This window comes from Medicago truncatula, chromosome 5 (assembly GCF_003473485.1).
Source record: "Medicago truncatula cultivar Jemalong A17 chromosome 5, MtrunA17r5.0-ANR, whole genome shotgun sequence".
In the NCBI taxonomy this organism is placed as follows: Eukaryota; Viridiplantae; Streptophyta; class Magnoliopsida; order Fabales; family Fabaceae; genus Medicago; species Medicago truncatula.
Genome location: NC_053046.1, coordinates 9,497,049 through 9,522,565, shown reverse-complemented (window position 1 = coordinate 9,522,565; position 25,517 = coordinate 9,497,049). Strand labels below are relative to the sequence as shown.

Genomic DNA, 25,517 nt, shown 5'->3' with positions numbered 1-25,517 from the left:
TGAACACAAGACTAGAAACATAACAAAAATGAGTAAATGATAATTTTGGTCTGAGACTCTGCACCTCGCTATCATAAAAGTTTCTAATCATAATTAAATGTAAAGTAGTCCTTAAATATGCATTTCCATTATCACTTTAGTTTATGACATTAAATAATTCTGTTAACTGATGATATGATAAAGGTTTTATGTTGATAAGTAGTATAACATAAACTAAAATAAAAGTAAAAAATCGTCACTTTAATATGTAAACCGAAAATAATATGCCTAAACCGAATACATAAAACTAAAAATTGATTCATTCATTAAGATGTGTATAATTAATTGGTCCATATCAATTAATCAAATGATTCATTATCCAAATAGAAATATAATTGGTCCGAATGTTATTTATATTTTTTATGTTGATATTATTTTTTTAAGAATTTTCTTTCTATTGATTCAATTTTGATGTTCGCAAAGCTGTTACGTATATCAACAAAAAGAAAAATGAAGGATAGTTCAACCTGTTTTTGTCCAATAATACTCCAACATAAAGGTTCCACTAACTTTTATTAAATTATCATTGCTTTGATGAACTTGTACATTCAATCTACTTCCATGTAATCTTTGACAAATGCAACTACAAAAGAATTGTTTCTAATAAGATTTAAATACCATTCTATAAAAAATAGAATTGGCAGTATTAATGAAAGAATTTTTTTGATAAACAATTGAACACAAAACAATACTGTATTGATGTTGGGATTAATTTTTATAAAACTATACTGTATACAAAACTTTGACGTTGTAATTAACACAAAATAAATAATAATTAAAAATCTTTTTTTTTTTTTGAGAGCAATACTTAAAAATCTTGTTTATGCATACTTATGTAGCCTAAATACGTCTTGTTAGCATAATCATTTCAACCGTATTTCTTAAACATTTTTTCTTTTGGTAAGAAAGAAACGGGTATGCAAAACATTGACGTAGTAATTAACAAAAGTAATACTTAAAAGAATCTTGTTTGTGTTAGCAAAATCATTTAAATCTTATTTATTCAATATTTTTCCTTTTGAATATAATTTGTTCAACATTATATTCTCCTTTTGAGTGAAAATAAGTAAATAAATTAGTCTACTACCCATTCAATTAATTAAGCTAATCTGAATCCATGTTTGAGTACCCGTAAATTCCGGATAAAAAAGTATATTTATACATTGTAAGGGTCTCAAAACATTAAGAGAACCCAACTTTTTACTTTCTTCCAAAAAGTCACGTAACGATGTTAGCGACAACTCAATTTGCAACCAACTTTGTCATTCTCTATCTCTTCCTCGGCATCGCAGGTATGTCATACGCATTCTCATCACCCAATTTTTATTTTGTTATTCAAGTCAAGAATTCTTCCTATTTTATGTCTTCTATGAATGTCATTGATTCTTTTATTTGTAGGCGCTTATCCAACAACATTTACAGTCGTGAACAAGTGCAACCACACAGTCTGGCCCGCTATTTCACCTCGGCCAATCACCCCAATGCTCTCAACAACGGGTTTTGCCCTTGCACCCGGGGAGTTGAGTACCATAATTATCGCGATCCCACCTTCGTGGTCAGGCCACTTGTGGGCACGGACACTCTGCGCTAATGATATCAACGGCAAGTTTGCATGTGTCACGGGTGACTGCTCTTCCTCCACCGTGGAATGTGATGATGGAAGCGCCACACCACCTGCTACACTAGCAGAATTCACCTTAAATGCGTCAAGCGGACAAGATTTCTTCAAAGTCAGTTTCTTGGAAGGTTACAACATTCCAATAATGATTGAGCCTAAATCTGGAAATGGTATCGGAGAATGCACGATGGTTGGCTGCGACGTGGACTTGAACTCACTATGTCCAAGCGAAGCAAAATTGATGAGAGGGAGTGACTGTGTAGCATGTAAAAATGCGTGTTCGTAGTCTGACGATCATAAATTTTGCAAATTCTTTAGTGGTGCTTGCCCTCTTGCCAACGTCGATGCCTCAAAAATGTTCCAGGGTATATGTGACTCAACAAATTACCTCATCACATTCTGCCCTAAAACAACTTCCAAGAGGTTAGTCTAAGTGTGTGTTATGACAAACAATAAGATGTTTTGCATGAAATAGATATCTTTTGAATAAGATTAATTTTATTTTTCCTTCATTTTTCTAATAAATTACTGTATTAATTTGGGGAACAGTTTATATATTATCTAAAATATAAAATGTGCTTTGAGTGCAGTAGTTCTATGGAAAAGTGGGCATGGCTAACAAGCAATATTAAGTCGATCGTTATAGCGATTCTCTCCATTCTGACTTTTGTTGTTATAGCCGTGGTCATAACACTAACGGTGTCATGTTCTTCTGAGGGATGTAAATTCCACTTTGGTTTCTTCGCAAGAACCATATTTTCAACAAACGCATGATTATGAAGGGAGAGGAGGAACTGAATAAAGAAGGAGTCAAGATTCTTTGATTAGTTTCCTGCTTTTTTTTTATTTCGCTTTTGTTTCTTATGCTTTTGACTTTCTCGTCATTTTCCGAGGCAAGACAATAATTGTCCTTGGTTTCTTTACTTTTTGGCTTTCTCCTTTTTATTCTTGTTTTCTACTATAGTACAATATATGAAATGAAATGGTGCATTTTCACCAGTATCTTTAGTAATTCACAATTCATAATAAATCAACATGTCGCAATTCTTTATTTTATATGTATGATCATCTGTTTAATACGCGTACGAACAATGCATAACATAAGGGAGCTTCTACGGTACACCTCATAAATTGAGGTGTACCGATACTCTGCTTCATAAATTTATAAATTAAGGATCATTTTATGAAATAAGTTGTTATTTGTCATTAATTATATTTTAGAAAACACCATCTTATAAAAAAAAAAATAAAAAAAAAAAAAACATCATTTCATCGTTTATATGAATTATATTAAATTTTTATATTTTCTCGTAAAAAATAATTAATATTCTTCATTATGAGCAATAAAAATTCAAAAAAAGTAAATTTTATTTCATCGACGCTTTTGATAAATAAGATTTAATTATTATAATTGTCAATGATAGAAAATAATTATTTTTTCTTCAAAAAACAATCAATTTAATTATTAATTTAATGTTTGGTATACCGGTACACTCAAAATGTCGAGTGTACCATAGAATTTGCCATAACATAAAAGCTAGCTTTTGATAAATAAGATTTAATTATTATAATTGTCAATGATAGAAAATAATTATTTTTTCTTCAAAAAACAATCAATTTAATTATTAATTTAATGTTTGGTATACCGGTACACTCAAAATGTTGAGTGTACCATAGAATTTGTCATAACATAAAAGCTAGCAGCAATCCAGTATGCCACTAAAACCAATACAAAATGCTAGTCCTCCAATTAAACCAGCCAAAAATGGTGTTGAAACAATATAGCACATGAGAATAAAACAGATCTAGAAGCAATATATTTAATTCATTAGAAGCAATATATTTGCACTAATTAATGTTATAAATCAATAAAATCCTATTTTTTAGTCAAAAACTCAATAATAATTTCAACTTGTCAAGTCATGCAATGCTAAAAGTAAAAAGGAAACTAAGGAACAAAAGGAAACATCTAGAAAACAAGTATGTGAATCAAAATTTATGAAACATCAATTGATTATGACCAACATCTTCACTTTTCAATAGCAAAGAAAATAAACATGACATTATTGGGAAAAAAAATCTAACTTCCATGTGTTGGTTTGCAAATGTGAGTTATATGTCTCACATCAGATAGAATAGTAAAGGTTGAACACCTTATAAGTAAGAGGACCCATAAACCCATTGCCTTAAGATTTTGGGTAAGAGTGTGGTGTCTCTCTTGTTTATGTGCTGGTCTAGCCTCAATGTGGACGGTCCCCCTAGCTCCCCTCGTGACCCAAGTGCGGTATCAGAGCCCCGTTCGACAAAGGGTACGACCGAGGCAGCCGGTCGTTGCGCAGAAAGCTGCAACGGCGCTACAAGCAGCAAGTGGCTCCTTGTGCAGGAACGGTGATACATGCAAAGTAAGAGCTTCCGCTTGAACGGTGATACAGGCAAAGTAAGAGCTTCCCCTTGAAGGGGGAGCATGATGAATAGATGGACTCACACTTGAGGGGGTGTGTTCATAAACCCATTGCCTTAAGCATTTGAGTAAGAGTGTGGCGTCTCTCTTGCAAGTGTGGTTGTTCTAGGAAACATGACTCAATAAAGAAAAATAATGAAGAAAAAAAAGACCATACTCTTCTATTTAACTTCAACATGAATCAGATCAGTTTCCTTCATAATAGGAAGTCATGATATATACCAGATATGAAAGATGACGCCCATATACCCCAAAAAAATGATAGAAAATATATCTTCATAATCCATTGTTTTGACCTTTTCCTTCAATCGATCCATTTTCACTTTACGACCTAAAAAAAATAAAGCAAGGAAAATGTTTAAGTATGAGAGAATCAAATCAACATGAACAGAAATTTAAGATATTATTAAGTGTTAATAAATTAGAAGTAACAATTACTGAGACTTTTGGGGCCACTGGGAGTGTTAGGCATGCGGTAAGTGAGGGGGCGAGTGAGAGGTGGAGGCATGGAGTTGAAACCGTTGTAAGCGGAAAAGTCTGGCATGGAGTTGAAAGTGCGGTAAGTGTAAGAGGCTATGAGGGAAGAGGCGGCGACACCTAGGAGAGGAGACTTGGGGGAAGAGTTTGGTGAAGAGACGACCGGAGGAAGCCGAGGAAGCCTGGAATTGAAACAGTTGTGAGCGGAAAACGTGGGCATGGAGTTGAAACAGTAGTAAGCGGAAGAGGCTAGCATGGAGTTGAAAGAGCGGTAAGCGGATAAACCTATGAGGGAAGGGGCGACGAGGCGAATGAGAGGGGGCTTGGGGGAAGAGTCGGCCGATCGAAGAAGATCAGGGGGCATGGGCTCGGGGGAAGAGGTGACCATGCGACGGAGAGGGGGCATGGACTTTGGGAAAGAGGCTACCGAGCGAAGAAGAGGGAGCGTGGACTTCAAAGAGCCATAAGCGAAAAAGGCGATAGGGCAAAGGAGAGAAAAGGAGACGGGGTTAAGGAGATCGGAGGAGAGGAAGAGTTGATCAGAAGCCATTGAGATTTGATTAGAAGCCATTGGGAAGATAGGGATTGCCGCAAATAAGAGTGAGTTGTATGTTCATTTGAGGGCGTGAATGGCTTTTCCATACTTTACTTGAGTAGCAAGCAAATTAGTTGCTTTTTCCCCAAGCCCTAATGTTACCATATATATACTATTATTGGACGGAAATTTATGTTGGAATATTTACCATCTCTAACGACTCTACAGGAGACTACACTCCACCTGTAGCTTGATTACATATATCCTATAAATGTATCTTTACGTTAAAATATTTATTAGTCTTTTCCTATTTCAAGCCAATTAGAGTGAGTAAATTCATTCATGTGCATTTTTCATATGATAGAGTAGCGTGTTTATCTTCAAGAGCTGCAAGCCTTTCCTATACGAAATCACCAAGGAGAATGAGTAGGGTGTTTATCTTTCACTTAAACATAAATGCGGGTTGATTCATCAAGCTTTGAAAAAGATTAGCAACTCATCAAGTCTGCAACCAAGACGGAGACAATACGATCCACCACCGCCAATATTTGTCTGGTTGAAATATCATATTAACATTTGAAAATGTTACAAGTTAGAATGGTGGTAACACCATATTTTAATGGTCATAATAGAGAGCGACCTAGTCGACTCAACCTAACAACAAGAATATTTTTTTTCAAAATAGAATTTGAAAATTCAAATATAACGGTTTGGAAATCCAAAAACCAGCATTTTTAGAAAGGAATAATTGCAATTCCAATGGTTTCTACATATGTAATATGATAGATTTTGCATAATTTAAATGTATCTTTTAAAGGTATTATAAATTGTTTTTACAAATTTTTAAAACATTTAGTAAATGATTATCCCGTAAATGCCTATTTCTTAATAATCGCTGTTAAAATCTTCTTGATACATATACTTGTAATTCATTCTTGTTGATATTAACATATCAGCTCGTTTAATCGTCAAGTAGTCAATCCATTGTGTAATACAGCCTTGTAATTCAATTTTAGAATCGGATGATTCATTCCTGTGAAGATCAAGGTTGGTTTGTTTTCGCAAAGACAAAACAGATCTCGCTAATCCTTAATGTTGATGAGGTTGTAGTGTTATGTTTTCTTTACGCATCAAAATGATTCAAAGAGCTTCATTTAAATAATGTGTCACTATGAATTAAACTCCAAAAGGGTAGTGGATATTTTTAACAGTATAAAAGTGGATTTGACTTTGGTGCTATCATATCAGTCTAAATGTAACGTAGAGGATCACTATTGCAAATTCGCATGTTGAGTTTATTCAAAAACAAGTTAATGAAGTTGCTCATCAACTCTCTAAGATGGTCACAACTTCAGCTACTTTTCAATTATTTATGGAGTTACTACATGTATCCAAACTACTATAATTAATGAAATGTTATAATTTTTTCATACAAAAAAAAAATAAAAAATAAGTATGTTGTATTTATGAGAGGATGTTGCATTTTTTGGCGTCGAGATATTGTTCTGGTATAAACTTACAACGAGAGTTGCGGAGTTCATCACTAACGTGACGGAAAGGAATTTAAACTTCAAGTTCGATAGGAGAAAAACATTTAAAAAATATCAGCATTGAGAACCTTCATTGAAGTTTAATGGCCAAGAAGCATATATCTTTGAGGAGCTTATGTATAAATTTTCCCTTTACTACGGAAAAGGGTTTGTTATCGTACCAACGATGTTACCAAATATTTAGGTTCCAAAACATTGTAGTCTCTTTAGAGAGAATAAATTTGAAAGAATTTCATACATCAAAAATAGATTCATTTCTTTATTGTTTAATCTTGACATAAAAATTGGGAACAAGGTTAACAACTCAAATGACAACCCAAAAAATAAAAGAAAACGGCCTTATAAAAATTATAATTATATGCATCCTTATAATATTATAACTAAGTTCATCTTCAAATACTTCAAAAAAAAAAAAAAAATTCATCGTCGAACATGAACCCCTTCTTTTAGTGTATCTTGAGGCCAATACTTGCAAATGTGCAAGTAAAAAAAATATACACGTATTTGATACAAAAGGCTTGTATTTTCTTGTTGTTCAATCTATGATTAGTAATTGGAATGTTGGACTCTAAATGTTAAAAAATCAACAGATTTGTTTGAACATAATTCCGATAACGAAAATCAAAAGTAAACTGATAAAATATCTCACACCACATTTTAGCGTTTGGGATTTTAAATTGCTAGTCTTGTGTCCCTTCCCACCTGCCAAATCAGCAACTATGAAGTTATTGAAGTATTAATAAATGAATAACCAAAAAATATATTAATACATGAACGGTCTTAAAATATAATCTCGGGTGTCTAAAACAATTATTAACATATGTACATGAAGTAAACATGTCATCAGAACTTGAAAGAGGATAAGTGATAATCACAGATTCAGCCCAACGTATAACCTATATCACCAGTCAGTTTTGTGTCTCAACCATTATAATTTGGAAATTATATTTAAATGCCAAACAAGGCGGTTGAACGCAACTGAGTTTGAATGGATCAAACTCAATCCACTGAAGAACCTTCACCAAAGGAAATCAGCCAATTTTACCTGCTACTGTCCAGAGTTTCCCAAAAGTCGCTCAACCGCTGCATGAACATTCCCTGATGTAGCAATAAGAGCCCTTAAGTTCTCTTGTGTGTCAAAGAATCCCATCTCTTGAAGCTGGGTAAGCTGGGTAGCATACAATGTCTCTGGAGGCTCTGGGAAGACATCGAGGAGAGATCAGTATAAAAATTATTTAGAATAGTAATGCAGGTAGAAAATTACAAAAACAATAGCAATCCTAACTAACCATTTGATCTGTTTGGAACAGCTAGGCTACCAGCTCCAAGTCCACCAAACATGCTCGATAACATCTCCAACCCCAAGTTGTTCACTGGTCCTAGTAACAGATACAAATTTAAGCAATTACAAAAAAAAAAAAAAAAAAATCGTAATTTTTTAATGTAAAAAAATTGTAATTTTTTAATGTGCAATAATGGCAATTGCATCATCCAGCTGCCCCCTTAAAAACCTCCCCCATCATTGCTATTCTATAGATGCATGGGACCTTCAAAAGCAAGGCTGACTAAAACAGCAGTATTGGTGGCAACATGCAGCACAGTATTTGGGTATTAGGTAAGCTACTGTATATGTGGTATTCATGGCAGGGTATGGCGGTTGCGATTATAATGGCACCACCAACAGGAATATCTGAAATGGCGAATGAGAGGCAAGGGCAAAAAGAAATAGAGGGATGGGACCAGTCAGGCAAAAAGAAATAGAGATGGCACCCACACCTTATGAAAGTAAACCCTAAAAAAAGATGGCAGGCATATTTTCAGTTGATTAAGTCATATGAAGGAGGAGATGAAGGGTTACTTGGACCACCTTATAAATACATCATTCAAATATAATTGAGGCCTTAGTAGAAGAGGAGATGAAGGGTCTTTTTTATGAAGAAGAAAAAACCCACTTATAAACCTTGGCAACCTCTACATGTATAACATACTAACATGAAATAAAAATTGAAGCCTTGCAGAAGAGGAGGCCTAAAGCTTTGGTTTTATTGGCCTAAAGCTTCGGCTTTATTGCCCATGCCATTTGGTTGGCCATGTAAATGGTTTCACATGTATAAATGGACACGAAGGATTCAGTTAGGCGCGGCTTAAATTTGGTTAGAAACGGTTTAAGGCACTGCCCTACCTCAAGGGCCACATAACTTAAACACCCAGATCAACCTATATGATTTATCATCCACCTAATAAAAGACTTAGCTAAGATCTTAGGGAAAACGTCATAGTAGACAAATTTTCAACATAAAGATGCAGAGAGCATGTAGAAAAGGATACACAAACACATTATTAAATGTTCCATTGATCCAAAACATTATAATTCGCAATAATTCAAATTTAGATTGGTGATCTTAAGAGATGGTCAAGGAATTTGAAGTGAAGTGCTGAAATATTCCAAACAGACTAACAGAGCATAGTTCTATAAACAGAAACCATAAAAGAATGCAAAATTGTCTTGCATACCAGTGCCTCCACCTGTTTGGCCTGGTTCCCTGCACAAAGCGTATCATTTTAGATGACCCAGCCAGAAGCAAATAGTAAACAAAATAAAATCAAAACGAGCATCAAAATTCAAACTTCACTACTTATTTAGTCACAAGGCAAATTTCCACTGAAGTTGTATTGGGGGCAGGTTAAGAAAAGTTTAGGATGACAGAAGGATTACCCCAATGCAAATCACATACTCAAGGATTTATAGCAGGATTTGAATGAAGGAACCCTAGGTTCAAATACAACTCATGCAAATGTCAAATGTCATCAGAAAAAGGCCATTATGGTGAGCCATACCCATCTAGGCTGTGTTTGCACATTTAAGTAGGTGCTTATAGTGTGATAATAAATGTAGACTCAGACCTAAATTGTACATCTTTACTTAGACAGATAATAAAACACACACTTTCAAGGATTTTATTGCACAAAAACCAAAGAATTGTTTTTTATGCATAGCATCTGACAATCATGATCAGCAAAAGGAAACAAGCTACAACAACAAATATTTCCAAAAAAAAAGCTATAACCAAAAAAAGAGGAGGCAAGAAAGCTCATCCAGCTACACACGGGCATTCATATTTTATCAAGTCCTAAGAGCAAAAAAACTGAGTTTGGTTGGATCTAGACCATATATATACATAGATGACCAAGAATCAATAACGGTTTTGCTCTAAATAAATATAGAGCACCCATGAGAGATCAAATGGTAAAGATTAGCTCTTCTCACACTCTCTCATCTGTGGACCCAAAATGCCTACATTTTTTTTCTCAAGCCATGCCCAACAAACATCATGCCGTATCCAAGCCCGAGATCCCATTTACTATTTTCTTTTTAACAATTGTACAAACCCAACCAAGCATATATGTACCCAGTAGATACAAGGTACATGAGCACCTACCATTTTGGCACATCCATGTTTCATAGCATATGATTAAGATATATGATCAATACAATTGAACATCAAAGTACAAGTATAAATCAAGCTAGCAAAAATTAATGATTGAATGTTAGGATTGCTCCGTTACTTACTGTGTTGATTGCTGCTGTCCAAGTTGAGTCATAAGAGCTTGCTGCATAGACAAGAGTTGCTGCCACAGTTGATAGGACACGAATTAATTTATTTAGTATATCTAGGTACAAAACAACAATAACTCTTTATCATAATAGAGCACATCGGTGTTGTCAATCCCAGATTGTGGGAAGTAGAATTTCGTTCAAATTCTGCTAAGCTACAGTGCTATAGCAATACAATAGCAACTGTCTGACAACACTTTGTACTGAATCCTGTATCGTGGAACAGTAGCCGTTAGTCCAAAATTTGCTATCCTATAGCTGCTATTAGACAACAATGGATCACATTAATTGGTAAAATCCTATTTTCTAACGCAAAAAGCTCGTCAAAATGTAATCACAAATTGTCACAGTCGATTAATTTTCAAAGGCTCAGCTAGGAGGCCACTATCCAACCACTAGATCTAGGTCTGACTCTTGCACTCATTAGTCATTATTTTTTAATCCTGAAAAGTGAAAACCTTATTACTCATACAATTTATCACAGTGCCGGAGAAACAAAAGTGAAAATATCTATAGAAACATTAAAAATTAATGTTCTCCTAAAATGAGTGTACGATTAAATGCTTCAGCGTTGCACCACAAACTTATTAACACGTTGATTGTAATGTACTCAACACTGATTGAGAGAGCCTGTTAGCTCAGATTCATCAACAGACGAGAGCATTCTAAATCTGCCTACCTGCATTGTCTCGGGTGAGGAAAACATTCGAAGAAACTCCGGGTTTTGCATCACTTCTCTCATTGAATTCATATCAGGCATCCCACGCTGATCAGTATTCATACCAAGAATCTAAAATAAACCAAGACGTTAGAGATATCAGTTCAATAGCATGCATAACATAACTTCTACGCACATTAAGTAAATACCTGATTCATTGTTTGAGGATTGGACATGATACTTTGCATCATTTGAGAAATAGCTGGATTTTGCATTAATTGGGTCAATGAACCAGCATCTGGCATACCACCCAACATGCCTTCGAGATCTGGCATACCAAGCCCGCCTAAGCCAGTGGGTGTCTGCTGCCGAGCATCTGCAGCAGTAGGTGTTGATCTCCTGACATTAGTTTGGGCACCTCCAGCTAAAATAACAAGCATTGGTTTGTAAGGCTTTAGAACATAACAAATAAATTGAAACATCAAAAAAACTTGAAAATTGTGATAAACCGCGGGGCATTAAGTTCCTTGATCAGTTGATCATGATGAAAAAATCATACTTACTTGGAGCAGATGACCAAGGATTAGGAAGTGGGTTAGTATTGGGTACAGGGGAAGTTGCTTCAGCATTAGTAGTTGAGGGATTGGTCGATGGATTCCTCGTTTGGCCACCTTGAGTCCCCAAAATTCTGGAACTGTCATTTCCTGCCATTGTGGTGGCATTTAAAAATGGTTCTTGAACATTTTCATACATGCGCCTCAGCATATTAAACCCCTCAGGAGAAGATTCAATGTTGCTCATAGCTCTGTCTGTATTCCTCATCATTTCACGCATGATCTCAGGGTTTCTTGTAGCCTCAAGTGTCTGGCGAAGTGTGCTAGGATCATTAAGTATGTGTGCCAGCTCAGGGTTTCTATCCATGAGCTCTTGCATCTGTGGGTTACTCATTAGAAGGTTGCGCACTATCTCGGGATTATTTAATAAATTTTGCATGGCAGGTGAGTTCATTATTTCTCTCACTAAATTGGGATTTGACATAAATGGTTGCTGCAATTGTTCAAGATCTGGAGGCCCTGCTCCAAATAAACTATTGAGACCACCACCTCCTCCCATCCCATTGATACCTCCTAGTCCTGGAAACAGTGAAGCTCCAAGTCCAGGTCCTCCTAATCCCCCACCCTCATTAGCACCAGCAGCTCTAGCATTAGTAGTAGTCGTATTGGCACCAGTGGTATTAGCCCCACCAGTTGTATTGGCAGGCGTAAAGCCACGAACCAAATGGACAGTGTGATCTGCCTCCAAACCTATAAATAAATCCAAATACAAAAGAAAATTATATTCACACATTCGCTAAATACTCTCGGAAACAAGTTAGGATGCTCTCCATTTATCAAAATAAATGGAGGATGCCATTTAGAGATATAGTGGGTCCCACCACTATTAATTATTATTTTATAATTTTCTTCAAACTTGTGTCTCTCTTTCTAAATAGAAGAAATGGATATGCTCCTAAATGGAGACGATCCTAACCCCTCTGAAACACCAAAGAATTTCCATATGAACAAATCAATTCCTGACAGCATAAAATAAACAATGATTTTAATCCTCGTATTTTCACTCTAAAAAGTACAATACAACCCCTTTACATCCAAATAAAATAGTGTTTAAATCTAATTCCATGTTCCATTGATTGTCGACAAATTCATCCTATGTTATTGTTAACCCATACAAATGCAAATACTGGAGTTATAGACTATATAATAAAAACATAGACACGGACACCTGAAACACACGTCACTCGCATGGTGACACCAATAACAATTTGAGAAAATAACATAATTCATGATAGTCATATGTGTCGATGTCAAAAATGACACCTTTGATTAGGTGCTAGATAGGTTATCGTGCATTCTCAAATAAGTGAGATAAATTAATATAATAAACCAAAAAGCACGAAAAAATGATAAAATCAAAAGCAATACAATCAAAAAATTACACAAACATATCTTTAATTTTCAATTATTACATAAAATTAAGCATCAGGAACAAAACTCAGAATCTAAAAACACGAACAAATATAGAAATAATTGGAAGATCGGGTTCATACCGTAGCTTTGAAGCGTTTGATCATCCTTAAGAATTCTTCCCTTATAAATCAACCGTTGTTGATCAGCAGAAATATCGCAGTTCTGAGCAATAACATCCTTGAAGGAAACAACGGTGGAATCGAGGCTAATCTGAACGGAAAATTTGGAACCATTGGAACAACGAATGTTGATCTTAACTCCTCCGTCGGTTGATTGTGGCTCCGTGGTGGTTTCAGCGGTTGCGTCACCTCCCATGGCGGCGTCGGTGGGAGGGAAATTGAAGGTAGTTAGTAGTTACGGTTGTGGATCGAAACCCTAACCCTAGAAAACGATTTGGGAATGAAATTGGAAGCGTGTGAAATTTTGGGATGAAATGAAATTGAATTTGAGAATTTGTGAGAAAGATAAACTGAGAAATAAAAAGAAATAAAATAGACTTGCGAAATAAGAAAATAAAATGAGAGAGAGAGAGAGAGAGACTAACCCACCTACGCAGGGAAAGAAGAATTGATGTTCGTTTTTTTTAGAAAACTTTCTACTCACGTGCTTAACTAGCGCGTAGTGGAACACAACCTCTTATACGAATAAATAAATCATCAAATTAGTCTTTATTTTCTAGGACCTTGTTAGATAAATAGTATATGATTTTATGATTATTAATTAAATAAAGTAAATAATTAAATTGATTGTAGGTTGTTGGAATATATAGAAACCATTTTTCAAAAAAAAATATATATATGTAGAGACTTAATTCAGAGTAAGTGGTTAAATATAAAATCAATTTAATGAATTAATAGAGTCAAAATCTTTTTTTTTTCAAATATTCATCATAATAACCTATTTGAAAGTATGCTACAAAGTTTGAGAATTTTTTTTATCAAGTGGTTTGGATGTTACTTGCTAGATTGACACTCTTGTGGAGAAATGATAAATTTAGAGTTTGAACTTAATCCTTGCATATAACATCTCTAATAAGTATCAATTGAGGTACAAAGAAGATTATTTTGAATGTTTGCTCTTTGTTATGATCTTTAATACCACAATAGGACCACATGTGATAAGGAGGCCCAATCTCTTTGTATAACGCGTGAATATGATGGGGTTTGTTCTTACTATTTTTAATTGTTTTTTACTACTATAAAAACATTTAATTATTATGGGACCAAGGTCTATGTATTTATAAATAAGTGTCATGCTAACAAATGTTGATGTTTTTATGACATTTGTTAAGAGGATTTAAAAGATGAAATCATTTATGAACTTTATGGGAAAGAAGAAAAAAAATTGGTCAAGACTTTATGGAAAAAATTATTCTTAAGTTTTAATATGTTGAATATATAATTTTCAAAATCCTTATTTATTAATTTTGTTACGTCTGCAACAATTTAACCTAATTTTTTTCCGTTTATTTGCTTTATTAGATTTGCAATTATTTAACCTAACAAATTTCATCTAAAAAAAAAGTGTCGCATCAATTTCATTCGTATCCTTTGCCTTTTCTTTTCTTTTCTTTTTTAATGAAAGATTTTCTACACTTATTTAATGATCAACGTTTGTTTTAGAAACTATGAGCATATCAATGTTTGATGTCTTCTATTTTATACTTATTTTATTTTATTTTTTTGACAATTTTTTGTATATTTTCTTATTTAAGGAAATATTTTGTACACTTATTTAATACTAAAAAAATGGATCGCACCAATTTCATTCTTATCCTCTTGCCTTTTTTTTTTTTTTGCTATCCTCTTGCCTTTCTCTTTTTGACAATATTTTGTACACAATACTATAAAATTTCATTGCACTAATTTCGTGCCTTTTTTTTTACAATATTTTGTAATTTTTTTTTATGAACCAATTTCATGCCTTTTTTTTTTACAATATTTTCTAACTTATTTAATACGTTTACAAACAGAATGCCCTAATTTCCATGCAAACTCGGCTACCCTAATTTCCATGTAAACTTGGTTATATATATCAAGCCCTAAACGTGTTTCTCTAAAATAAAATAAAAACTAAACCGTGTAAAAATTTCACACACAACACAAAAATCATATATTTTGATATTTAGAACTTTGTAAATGGAAATATCTGACCTTGCAACTTATTTTTTTCACCGTTATCAATTATATATTGCATTTTATTATTTGTATGTCAATTCCTTTACAATAAATTCGAGCGGAACATGGGAAAAAATCTAGTAAAGTTTATTTTAATTTTGTTAGTATTTTCCCGTAAATAATAATAAATAGTCGATTCCCTCAACAAAAAAAAAAATAGTCGATTGGTTGAAAACAATGGTGCGTTTTTTCAATTGATTGAAAATGATGTTGAAAGTGGTAGCAGATAATGAATGTGGTAGCCTGGTAGGGCAGCTACCTAATAAAAGTATGGGAGATTTATTGTTTGCATAAGCAACTTGGAACGAAGATAGCTTAGCTCATTTATGGTAAAATAACAAAACTTGGCTCTAGTAAGCATTGTTTAATTGGACCTTATAAAAGAAGGGAAATAAATTGTTTAAGTATTCCTTAGATTAAACACTCTTTATTTGTCCATGTGTACTTAACTCATTTGGTAAAGGTGATGCATATTATATGCAGGGCCGGGGTCGAACCTCGGCATCCCACTTATTCGCCGTTAAGGTAAATTTCTCTAATCACTAGGCTATTTGAAAGAAGAAAAAAAACACTCTTTATTTAAGTATTTGTAATAATTTGTTTGTAAGTACGTGCAATTTATTTAACCAATTAATTAGACCTTGCATGAAATATTAGTTTTTGGTATAAAAAGAGGGAGAAGTCTAAGAGAAAGGTAAAAAAAATAAAAAATAAATAGAAAGCAAACAAACATTTTGAAATGTGAGCCTGAGAAACATTATCACAAAGGAGTTTTTTTCGCTTAATGGGAAGAGACTCCAAAACATTAATCTTTGAATCATCACCAAAATGTTTGTTTTTGGACGGAAATTAAAACTGATGTTTTGAGATTTGTCAGAGAATTTCATCGAAATTAAAGATAGGCAAAAGGTGTGAATAATACATTTATTGCTCTAATCCCTAATGTTGAAAGTCCACGTGTTTGTCAGATTTTATACCTTTTTCCCTTGTGGGTGTAAGTATAAGGTGTTGACAAAGGTGTTGCATAATAGATTAAAGAAGATTGCTGGTAAAGTGATATCTAATACCTAATATGTTTTTGTAAAAAGAAGGAAAATTCTAGACTGAATTCTTATTGCTAGCAAGTTGTTGGATGATGTGTGTAAAGATAAAGAACGAATTATTATTGTATAAGGTAGGTTTTGAAAAGGAGTATGATTGTGTGGAATGGATTTATTTAGATGTTATAATGAGAAGAAGAAAATGATGAATTTCCCAATCTTGTGGCGTAAAAGGATTGTGGAATGCGTGAGCACTTCAACGGTGTTGGTTCTTATGAATGGTAATCCAACCAATGAATCTAAATTAGAAAGGGGCATTCTTCGGTGTGATCCACTTTCATTTTTTTTGCTGATTGCTATTGAAGAGTTGAATGTTATGTTAAAAGCTTCGAATGAGGCGGGGTTATATTTAGGGTATAAAGTTGGCCAGGAGAAGGACTGCAACACTTCCCATTTGCAATTTGCTACAATCATAAGGGATTGCAGTTTTGCTAGTTTGCGTAATGAGACTATTGACAATGGTCGAGGTTATGCAGTGTACTCATAAAGAGAGTCTTCAATCAAATAAAACGATATATGTGTAATTACTGTAAGATTCAATCTTTTATTTTCGTTTGCACTTTCAATTTTGTGAGGCAAAGAAACCAAATCATACTGCTAATTGGACATAATTTTAGAAAATTGTTCGGTACAAAGTTTTAAATTAATATTCATTTTTTCGTTACTTTTTTCATGCGATTTTCCGACAAACCTCTATAGTGTAATTTGCTGAAGAAACTAGATGTAAACGAGGCTAGTATTATGGAACACGAAGAGGTTAGATTTCAATTGAAGATCGTCAAATATGTTTTGAATGGTAAGGCGTCGTATGATGTTTTGAGTTGTAGATAAAAAGAGTAGGATAAGGAAGTACAAGAGAATAGAGAGATTAAAATAAAATAAAAAGAGAGAAAAAACACTTTAGTAATTCATAACCCCACAATTTATCCTCAAAAAATGATTTTTATTCTTTTTTTGGCAAATAACGTAGCGGCTAGATTTCATCTATAAGATGAAATGTGAAGTGTTTGAGATTCAAACTTCAACTCCAATTTATCACCATCAATAAAACTATGTTCACCACCAATGATACAATCTTTATTTTCTTTTTTAGGGAAATGATCTTTATTCCCTAGCTATATTTATTTATTTTTAAAAAAAAGCTATATTTATTAATTACGTGATTCACGGTTCAACCAATTGAACCATAAATAAGAGGTCTAGTTTGATCTCCGGTTCGTTTTTTTAAATCATTGGAATTAGTGTGAGGAGCACCGTGGCGCTCAAATTGAACAAAATCTATGACTAATTAACGGTGAAGTTGTTTCGTTTCGTTTCAACAATGCTGAGAACGAACAACAACAGCAAGCGCGGAGTGTTCACTCACTTCAAAACTCTCATCAACAACTCACGGGTACCCCTCTCTCCTCTTATTTTGGTTCACGCATTTTATCAAACACCTTGTGTATATCTTTTCTAAACTACCCTTCAATTACTTCTTCCAGTGCTTCTGTTCATCTTCACCCAAACAACCACTGCAATATCATTCCTCTTCAGAAACCGAATCAGATTCCTCACTTTCTCGTGGTACATTTGCTTCTACATTTTTTAGTTTGAAATGTAAAACCTTTTTTTTTATTTTGTTATAGTTGCGTTTATACGGGTTACATTTTTGTTTTCATTTTTTATTTTCTTGTTGTGTGTAGAATTCCATGCTAAGGGTTGTTTTGGTTACATGCATTTGAGATTTAATCGAACTTTTGGATATTTGACAGGCCGCATTGACATTTCAAACTGGAAGACTTTCGATGCATGGAAGCTTGGCGTTACCGGCTCTATGATTTCAAAACCGTCTCACTTCGTCCTCAAACTTCTTCAGGACAAAGGTAAGAATCTTCTTATACCCCGCTATATTCTTTGTCGAGAGAATTTATGTACAGACTCGTAAAATATTACCCTCTTCTAACTACTACTGCCTCCCTGATCATGATACAGACGCGTTGGTTTCGTTGCAAGTTTATTTCTTTGGACCTTTTGTGATTTTTTCCCTTTCCTTTTATCTTTTAAAAAAATTATGGTATCAAATATCATTCTCTTTTGTCTGTTTTGTTAAGACTCCAATTTTCTTTTTGTTTAACAGGATTTGTTTACCTTTTGTGAGTTGCAGGGTTAAAGTCCTACTTAGTAGGTGGGTGTGTGAGAGATCTAGTACTGAATAGAACTCCAAAAGATTTTGATGTTGTCACCACAGCGAAGCTTATTGAGGTTTGTATGACAATCATTCGACTTATCAAATAAATTAGATGCACATTATTCATTTTTAGTGAGTTTTAAAACACCTTTTTTCTTCTATAATATATCTGATAGGTGAAGAGGCTGTTTCGTCGTTTTGGTCATCGTGCTGACGTTGTTGGGCGGCGTTTTCCAGTATGCCTGGTTCATATGCAAGGTTCGGTAATAGAGGTTTGTTCATGAGGAGTTATACAAGATTATCGCTATCCTTGTTTAAATACATACTATATGTGTGATTTAATGTGCTCTTCTTTTGGAGATTCTTCTGTGATTAATGTAATATCGAGAAATTAATTACTTATATTTGATCAGGTAACCAGTTTTCACACGGAATCAGAAACTCCCAAAGCAATGAAAAATGTTTTACACTCTCTGATGCCCAAATGTAAGAATAAAGAAAACCGATTCCTCTGCAAAAACTCTTTGCGCAGAGACTTTACAATTAATAGGTATTTGTGAGTTTTTGTTTTTTGTCACCCCCAAGTTTTTATCTTCGAGATAGACTTTTTTTATCCCTGGTTGTCTTGTTAATCCATTTCTTATTGAAAGCAGTTTATTTTATGATCCCTTTGCCAATAAAATATATGATTATGCCAATGGAATGGCTGATTTGAGGTCCTTAAAGGTAATTCTTTATTTGATCTGGTAATGAATGTTTATGCCTTCAAGAATGACAGTATACTGATAAATATTCTGCTTGGTCACATGGATTCAGCTAGAAACCGTGATCCCTGCTCAGATTTCCTTTAAAGAGGATCCAGGTAGGTAGTATCATACTCTAATCAGCATTTTGAAATTAGGAACTCTGACCATATTGATAAGCATCCACTATGAAAATGAATGTCGTTGTGAAATTTCTCTGCAGGGAGAATTTTGCGTGGCTTCAGAATTGCAGCTCGTCTAGGTTTATCATTATCAAGGGAGATTGAGGCTGCAATCTGGACATGCTCTTCCCTAGTTGAGGACTTGAACAAGGTACCTCGTTTGGATTTTATGATGATATGCTGCCTGAATTTGGCACATGAAAATTTATATCGTTCAGTTTTACTGGTATTGATTCTCCTCGTATTTGTTGCACTTCAGTCTATTAGTCAATGACAATCAGAAAGGGTACAGCATGCCAATAACATGTTCTTTTTGGATATAAATTAGTTTCTCATCTAGTAGCTGCTATTTTTATATACCTCAGGATAGAATGATGATTGAAATGAACTATATGCTGTCTTATGGAGCTGCTGAGCCGTCTCTGCGCTTACTCTGGAAATTCAAATTGCTTCAATTTTTGCTTCCGGTGCAAGTAAGTGAATCTGAGTTGCTGACTTTTCAGTCTTTTAATTTAATAATATGCTTCTCATCCGCATAAATTTTTTACTCATTAGTTGATTATAGGCAGCATATCTTGACGAACAAGCTACTAAAGAAGATGCTCAGGATTCCAATATGTTGATGGTGAGTTAAATTTGCAAAATAATTCTAGAACAAACATTTTATCTTATATGATTCAGTGAATGCAAATGCTAAAGTCATTAGAAGCTGAAGGAATGTGCTACTCTAAGTTGATAGTTTAACCATTAAGCATAGAAGGATAGTCGCCATTATGATTTTTTTTGTATATTAAATAATTAAAACTAAATCATAAATGATTAAAATTATATTAATACCCAAAATTCATGAAATATTCTTAAATGAAAAATATCCAACAAGTTCATGCAAATAAAGGCTTAAAGTAACAGAAAATTGGAGTTCAATGTATATAGCCGTGCATCAGAAGGAAAGAATACCTATAACACCCTTAATATAACTTTTTTTCTAAGCATTTAACGGCTGCTAAAGTGGACTACAGCATACTTCTTTGGTATAGCATGCTATTGACTACCTTGTTAAAATATTGCAAAAAAATAAATGAATTGTCTGTCGTCATTGAAAATATAATTACTTGATCAGTGAACTTGATTTGGTTATCTTGTTCTTATTGGCCTACATATGTAACTGAAATTCCACTTAAAAGCTCCAAACAATACGTAGATTAGTAAAGGATTGTTAATTTGATTCTACTTTTCCTGATAAAGCTAAAGATAAATTGGACTGAAGGTTAAATGATGTTACTTACATTGCATCGGTCTAGCATTAAGAAATGTATATGAAGAGGTTATTGAATATTCTTAGGCTAGGCTTGTATGAATAGGAAGAAAATTGAACAGTAGTTGGGCATCTAAAGTTTAGATAAAATGAGAAAATGGAAAATGTTTATGTCTGAGAACTTCGTTGTGTCAAAATAATTATTTTTTGCCTTTTCATTTTCACGTACTCATACAAGGATTGGATTAGTCACAATATAACAATTAACTAGTATACTTTTGGTATCAAACTTTTCTTCTTTCTTCTCATGGTTCTGTGTTGTCTTTTGTGCAGAAATTATTCTTCCATATGGATAATTTGGTTGGATGCGGTCGACCTTCTGATTGCACTCTATGGTGAGTGATTTTTATATAATAAATTTTTTGGTGAGTTGGGTCTCATAGGCTCATCGTAGCCAAGATAGACCTCAAAGCTCAGTGAGTGCATACAAAAATACTTCTACATCACCCACGGTTGTAACATCGGCAACAAGATTTGAACTCACGTCCAGCATAATGCCGGTGTTAGATACTAAATGAAGAAAGTGCAAGGTGGTTGCAATTACGGCGGCTAGGGTTTCCAACAAGGATGATCAAAACGGATTACTCATTAATAGCTTATTTTTAGTTTTAAACGTATATTTTAATTCATTTGGAAATGAGCATAGCATACAACCATTCTAAACCGTCTTTTTTTGCTTATAAACACCTTAAAAGTTAACTTCATCCCAATTAATTCGTAAATCCCTTCTAATGTGATAATAGATCATTCTGTTAACTTGGGGTCAAAATTCAAATGACTAATAAAGAACGAAAGGGTCTATTGTAAGGATGGTTGGGATTTAAGAATTAGTTGTAGTGAAGTGAATTCAAGAGTTTAGGGCGGTTCTTGGTTGTATGTCTTGCTCTTTTCCTTAGTAAAATAAAAGGTTCAGGTTTGTTGTTTTTGAATTTGTATTCCCTCAGCGATGAGTTTTAGAAACATCATTCTACATTTTTATGTGTTACAGGATTGGATTGCTAGCATTTCACCTGGCATTAGTAAATAACCCCCAAGATGCTCTTGTGGTGTGGGCATTTGCTTCTGTTCTATATCATGGAGATTGGGAAGGAGGCATCAAGTTTGCTAAAGAACATGCTAAAATGTCTGTTAACTTTGAACCTGAAATAAAGAGGTCCAGTATATGCAAATCAGATGAAGATATTGCAGAAGCAGTCACTAAATTGGCATCTTTGGTGATTGACTCCATACATCCGCTGGTTAATATTGAAAGTCTTTCTCAATCTCTGTCTAGATATCCATCTGTTCCACCCCCTCACATGGTAAGTAGATCTATTTTGGTATAAATTTCTTTAGCTAAGGTTTGAAAATTGACTGCACATAGTTGCAACATGATTGTGTTCTGTTCTAATTGATTGGGTTATTCTTCAAACCTGCCACAGTTAAGGTTGTGTGATACTTTTTTCTGGTTAGAACTTAGATGTTTGTAAGAGTTTGAGCATTGAAAACAATGTCGCTCTGCTGTCATGTGTAACAATGAAGAAAATTATACTCCAAAGGGATATGATGTTACTAAATAAATGAATACTGAATACTAAATAGAGAGGTTTATTTGACTGAAGATTATTCATTAGTATTCCAGCTTATGTGCCCAAAGCACACTATTTCCACACAGTTTATAAGTGTAGTTTTCAGACCGCTGCCATTTATGATTCTATAATCAATCAGAGTTTGAGACATGTGAACTCATATCAGCTCAATCTTTTTGTCATCTTTTGCATCAATTTCACGTGTTCCTATCCATTACAATTGAGTTTTGATTATGGCATAAAATGTATAGTTTGTGATATTCAGTCTGAAGCAACCAATTTGATACAGAAAACAACCTTTGGTTCCTTTTTCCACATAACAAGGCATGGAGATGGCCAGAACACAAATTGATAATATCGATGACAAAAATGAAAGCTTCGGAATCAAGTTGGTTTCATATAACTATAGTTGTCAAACAAACTAGCAAATCATGTTAGTTTACAACTAGGTAACAAAATCGAGTTTACTCACTTGCATAGTCATTTATATGTAAACTAAGGTAGACTCGTATATACTCACATAAAATCGTGAGTTCAATGGCTACCGAACGAGTCTACAATATAATGGTTACTTTCCCTGCATTTGCCTAAAATAGCGGCGTGTTATCTAGAAAACCATAAATGCAACAGCTGAATAATAAGGCTTTGTTGTGCACAAACCATTCATCTTGCTAAAATTAAGAAATAAGGCATTGTTATTACTCTTAGAGTATACAACTTTCTAGACCTAGTGTTTACTAAATAAGCATTCAATGTATTTATTGTGATCTCATTATAGATACACAGTAATTTAGAGTTTTACATATTTTTACACATCTCGAAATTGTAACATTTGACTCCACAGACGCATGTAGCATCCCAACACGAACCCTAATGCAAAAGAGGCAAATGATGTTGTATTGAGTTTTAACCAACATGGTTCAACGTAAACAAAATTGAACAAACCCACCGTTGCAAGTATGCAATGAACTCACTAGGTTAACGGCCATTAGGACGATCAGGTTGCTGATTTGAAATTAGAATGAGATAGTAGATGATTTTGCCTATCCTGGGATATTGTCCTTTCCTCCCCATAATCTTATACTACCTGATTATAAATTTGTTCCTTTATGTTCAGTTAAGTCATCTCTTACCCATCTGCAAATCATTCACTGTGTGTTACTTTGTGGTTATTCCTAAGGTTCCTATTCAACTGAAAACTTTGTGGCTTTCAGGTATTAGTTGTATCAAAGAAAACAGGGAAAGCTGTCTCTGAAATTTTCGAAGTGCTGGTCAATGATATTAAATTTTACAAGAGTGAAAGGAAAAGCGCAAAGATAAATTATGACATGCTTGGGAGTGGCCATACTTCAGAGACTAGATTTGTTTTGGGCAAAATTGTTCTTCAAACTATGCAAAGTGGAATCATTGGAGATGCGGACGGTTTTGGGACTGAAAAATGCCACCCTGACACTGAGGGCACCAAGGATTTTGGCCAATTGGTGACAAGGGAAGATAAAAGAAAGGTGTTATCAACACCAAATTTAGAACATAGGCCACAAAAGCTGAAGAAACAGAAATTGGCTGAGAATGCATGCATTGAAGAGCAGAAAACAGGCCTGGATGAATTTTGTAAGTACAAGGAAACCAATGAAGAGCACCAAAAGCCAGTTAAGTTGCACCAGGAGGTTCATTTATCTATGGTGAACTCTATGCCAAAAAATAAAAGTAATAAAAGAAAACAGTTGATAAATGACGAAAAGAAAAACGACGACAAGAAAATTGCCAGGGCGAGTAAAACTTCTACAGACTACGCCAAGCATCTGAATATAGATACATCAGCGCAATCTACAATGTCTAAGAATCATCCGGTGATAGCCAATAACCACAACAAAAATGTGGATGTAACAACAGATGAGTCGGTTGACGAAGTTGTCAACGATAAAGGAAGACAACAACCACAAAAAAGTAAGAAAAGTCGGTCTCCGCTCTCCAGCTTATTCAAGTAATGTAGAAGATAATATATTTCCTTTAGCATAGTTTAGAGATAGAATATATATTGTCTTCCTTGCAAGAGGAAGCAGAAGATATTCTTGCCGTGGTCTTGGATAGAAACATAATTGTAGTCTAAAATTAAGCTTTATTTCATCTAGACTGTTCTTATGCTGCTATTTTGTGGAATATTGACATAATTGGGAGAAAGACACAATACTACATGTGTTTGGATAAACCATATAATCAAACGCTTGTCATATAAATATTTATGTATAAGCTATTTTTATAAGAATTGCACTTGGTTTTATATAAATTATAAGTCGGTTTCATAACAATTTTCAATAGTGTTTTGATGGCTCGGATTTGCATGTACGTGTATAATAATCTCAATTATGGCACTTCATAGTATTTCTTACCACTTGAGCCATCGTATTACCTCACCTCTCTTTATCCGTTTGTACTTTGTATCATTTCCAATTGATTTTCATTATTACGTTGGGTTTGGATTGTCTTATAAAGAGTTTATTTTATTTTATTTTGAGCGAGAGTTTATTTAAATCTAGAGTTTAATTGATTTACAGTAGACCGTTGTTGTAAATAAGTTTTACCTATGCATCTAATGATGTATTATCACATCATTTGATGAGTTTTTTTTTTTTTTTTGATAACGTCATTTTATGAGTTAAAATCATATGATTTGTCATACTACATTAACTAATGTGACAACCCGTTGTTTAATGTATGTATAAAACTTTTGTACATTGACAATGTATATAAATTAAACTCTTAAATTTATATACTAACATAAACATTTATCAGAGTATTTGTGTGAACTTAGGAAACAGTTACTTAGGACCCTTTTGAATTGAGCTTATGAAAAAGAGTTTATGCAAATAAATAAGTTTTTATCTTAATTCATAAGTTCTCAGTAACGAAAATTGTACCTTCATGAACTGTTTTTTCATAACCTACATTAACAATTCCTTCAAAAAAAAAAAAACTACATTAACAAGTTTATAAATAATACATAAAAGCATATTTACATAAGTTGCTTTGCATAAGCTCTAAAATAAGCTAATTCAAACATGGCGAAATTCATAAATCATCTTCCCTCTTATCATAAAATACATTCCTAATCGATTGATTCCCTGCTCGGACAATCAAAATTTCACACTTAAGGGGGTGTTTGTTTCCTGGTTTAAAAAATTATTCCCAGGAACATGGAGGTTGGAATTATAGATTCCTATGTTTGTTACAAAGTTAAAAAAATAACTCCCGGGAATAAAGAATTCCTAGGAAAAAAATAA

The 25,517-nt window shown here is 33.8% G+C and overlaps 3 protein-coding genes across 4 annotated transcripts; 2 read left to right on the top strand and 1 right to left on the bottom strand.

The window, feature by feature from the left end:
* The first annotated feature begins 1,204 nt into the window (after positions 1-1,204).
* On the top strand, positions 1,205-2,266 carry LOC11408562 (PR5-like receptor kinase). The gene is made up of 2 exons (XM_024784710.2): positions 1,205-1,331; positions 1,438-2,266. Exons 1-2 carry the CDS (start codon positions 1,268-1,270, stop codon positions 1,941-1,943), a joined length of 570 nt encoding a protein of 189 aa, XP_024640478.1. The 5' UTR covers positions 1,205-1,267; the 3' UTR covers positions 1,944-2,266.
* Positions 2,267-7,099: 4,833 nt separating this feature from the next.
* Positions 7,100-13,511, bottom strand: LOC11410903 (ubiquitin domain-containing protein DSK2a). Of its 2 annotated transcripts, none has more exons than XM_024783668.2 (9): positions 13,062-13,511; positions 11,518-12,258; positions 11,164-11,378; positions 10,976-11,086; positions 10,252-10,310; positions 9,195-9,223; positions 7,970-8,053; positions 7,726-7,877; positions 7,100-7,382 (listed from the first exon to the last, which is right to left on the bottom strand). In XM_024783668.2, exons 1-8 carry the CDS (start codon positions 13,294-13,296, stop codon positions 7,729-7,731), a joined length of 1,623 nt encoding a protein of 540 aa, XP_024639436.1. In that variant the 5' UTR covers positions 13,297-13,511; the 3' UTR covers positions 7,100-7,382; positions 7,726-7,728. The 2 variants fall into 2 exon arrangements, with proteins under 2 accessions (XP_024639436.1, XP_024639435.1); XM_024783667.2 differs by having other exon boundaries at positions 7,970-8,059; positions 13,062-13,510.
* Positions 13,512-17,443: 3,932 nt separating this feature from the next.
* LOC11405782 (uncharacterized) lies at positions 17,444-24,502 on the top strand. Its single transcript, XM_003612276.4, has 14 exons — positions 17,444-17,651; positions 17,743-17,824; positions 18,013-18,123; positions 18,405-18,502; positions 18,605-18,700; positions 18,842-18,978; positions 19,082-19,154; positions 19,245-19,290; positions 19,395-19,504; positions 19,719-19,826; positions 19,919-19,978; positions 20,942-21,003; positions 21,657-21,969; positions 23,451-24,502. Exons 1-14 carry the CDS (start codon positions 17,580-17,582, stop codon positions 24,222-24,224), a joined length of 2,142 nt encoding a protein of 713 aa, XP_003612324.2. The 5' UTR covers positions 17,444-17,579; the 3' UTR covers positions 24,225-24,502.
* The last annotated feature ends 1,015 nt before the right edge of the window (positions 24,503-25,517 follow it).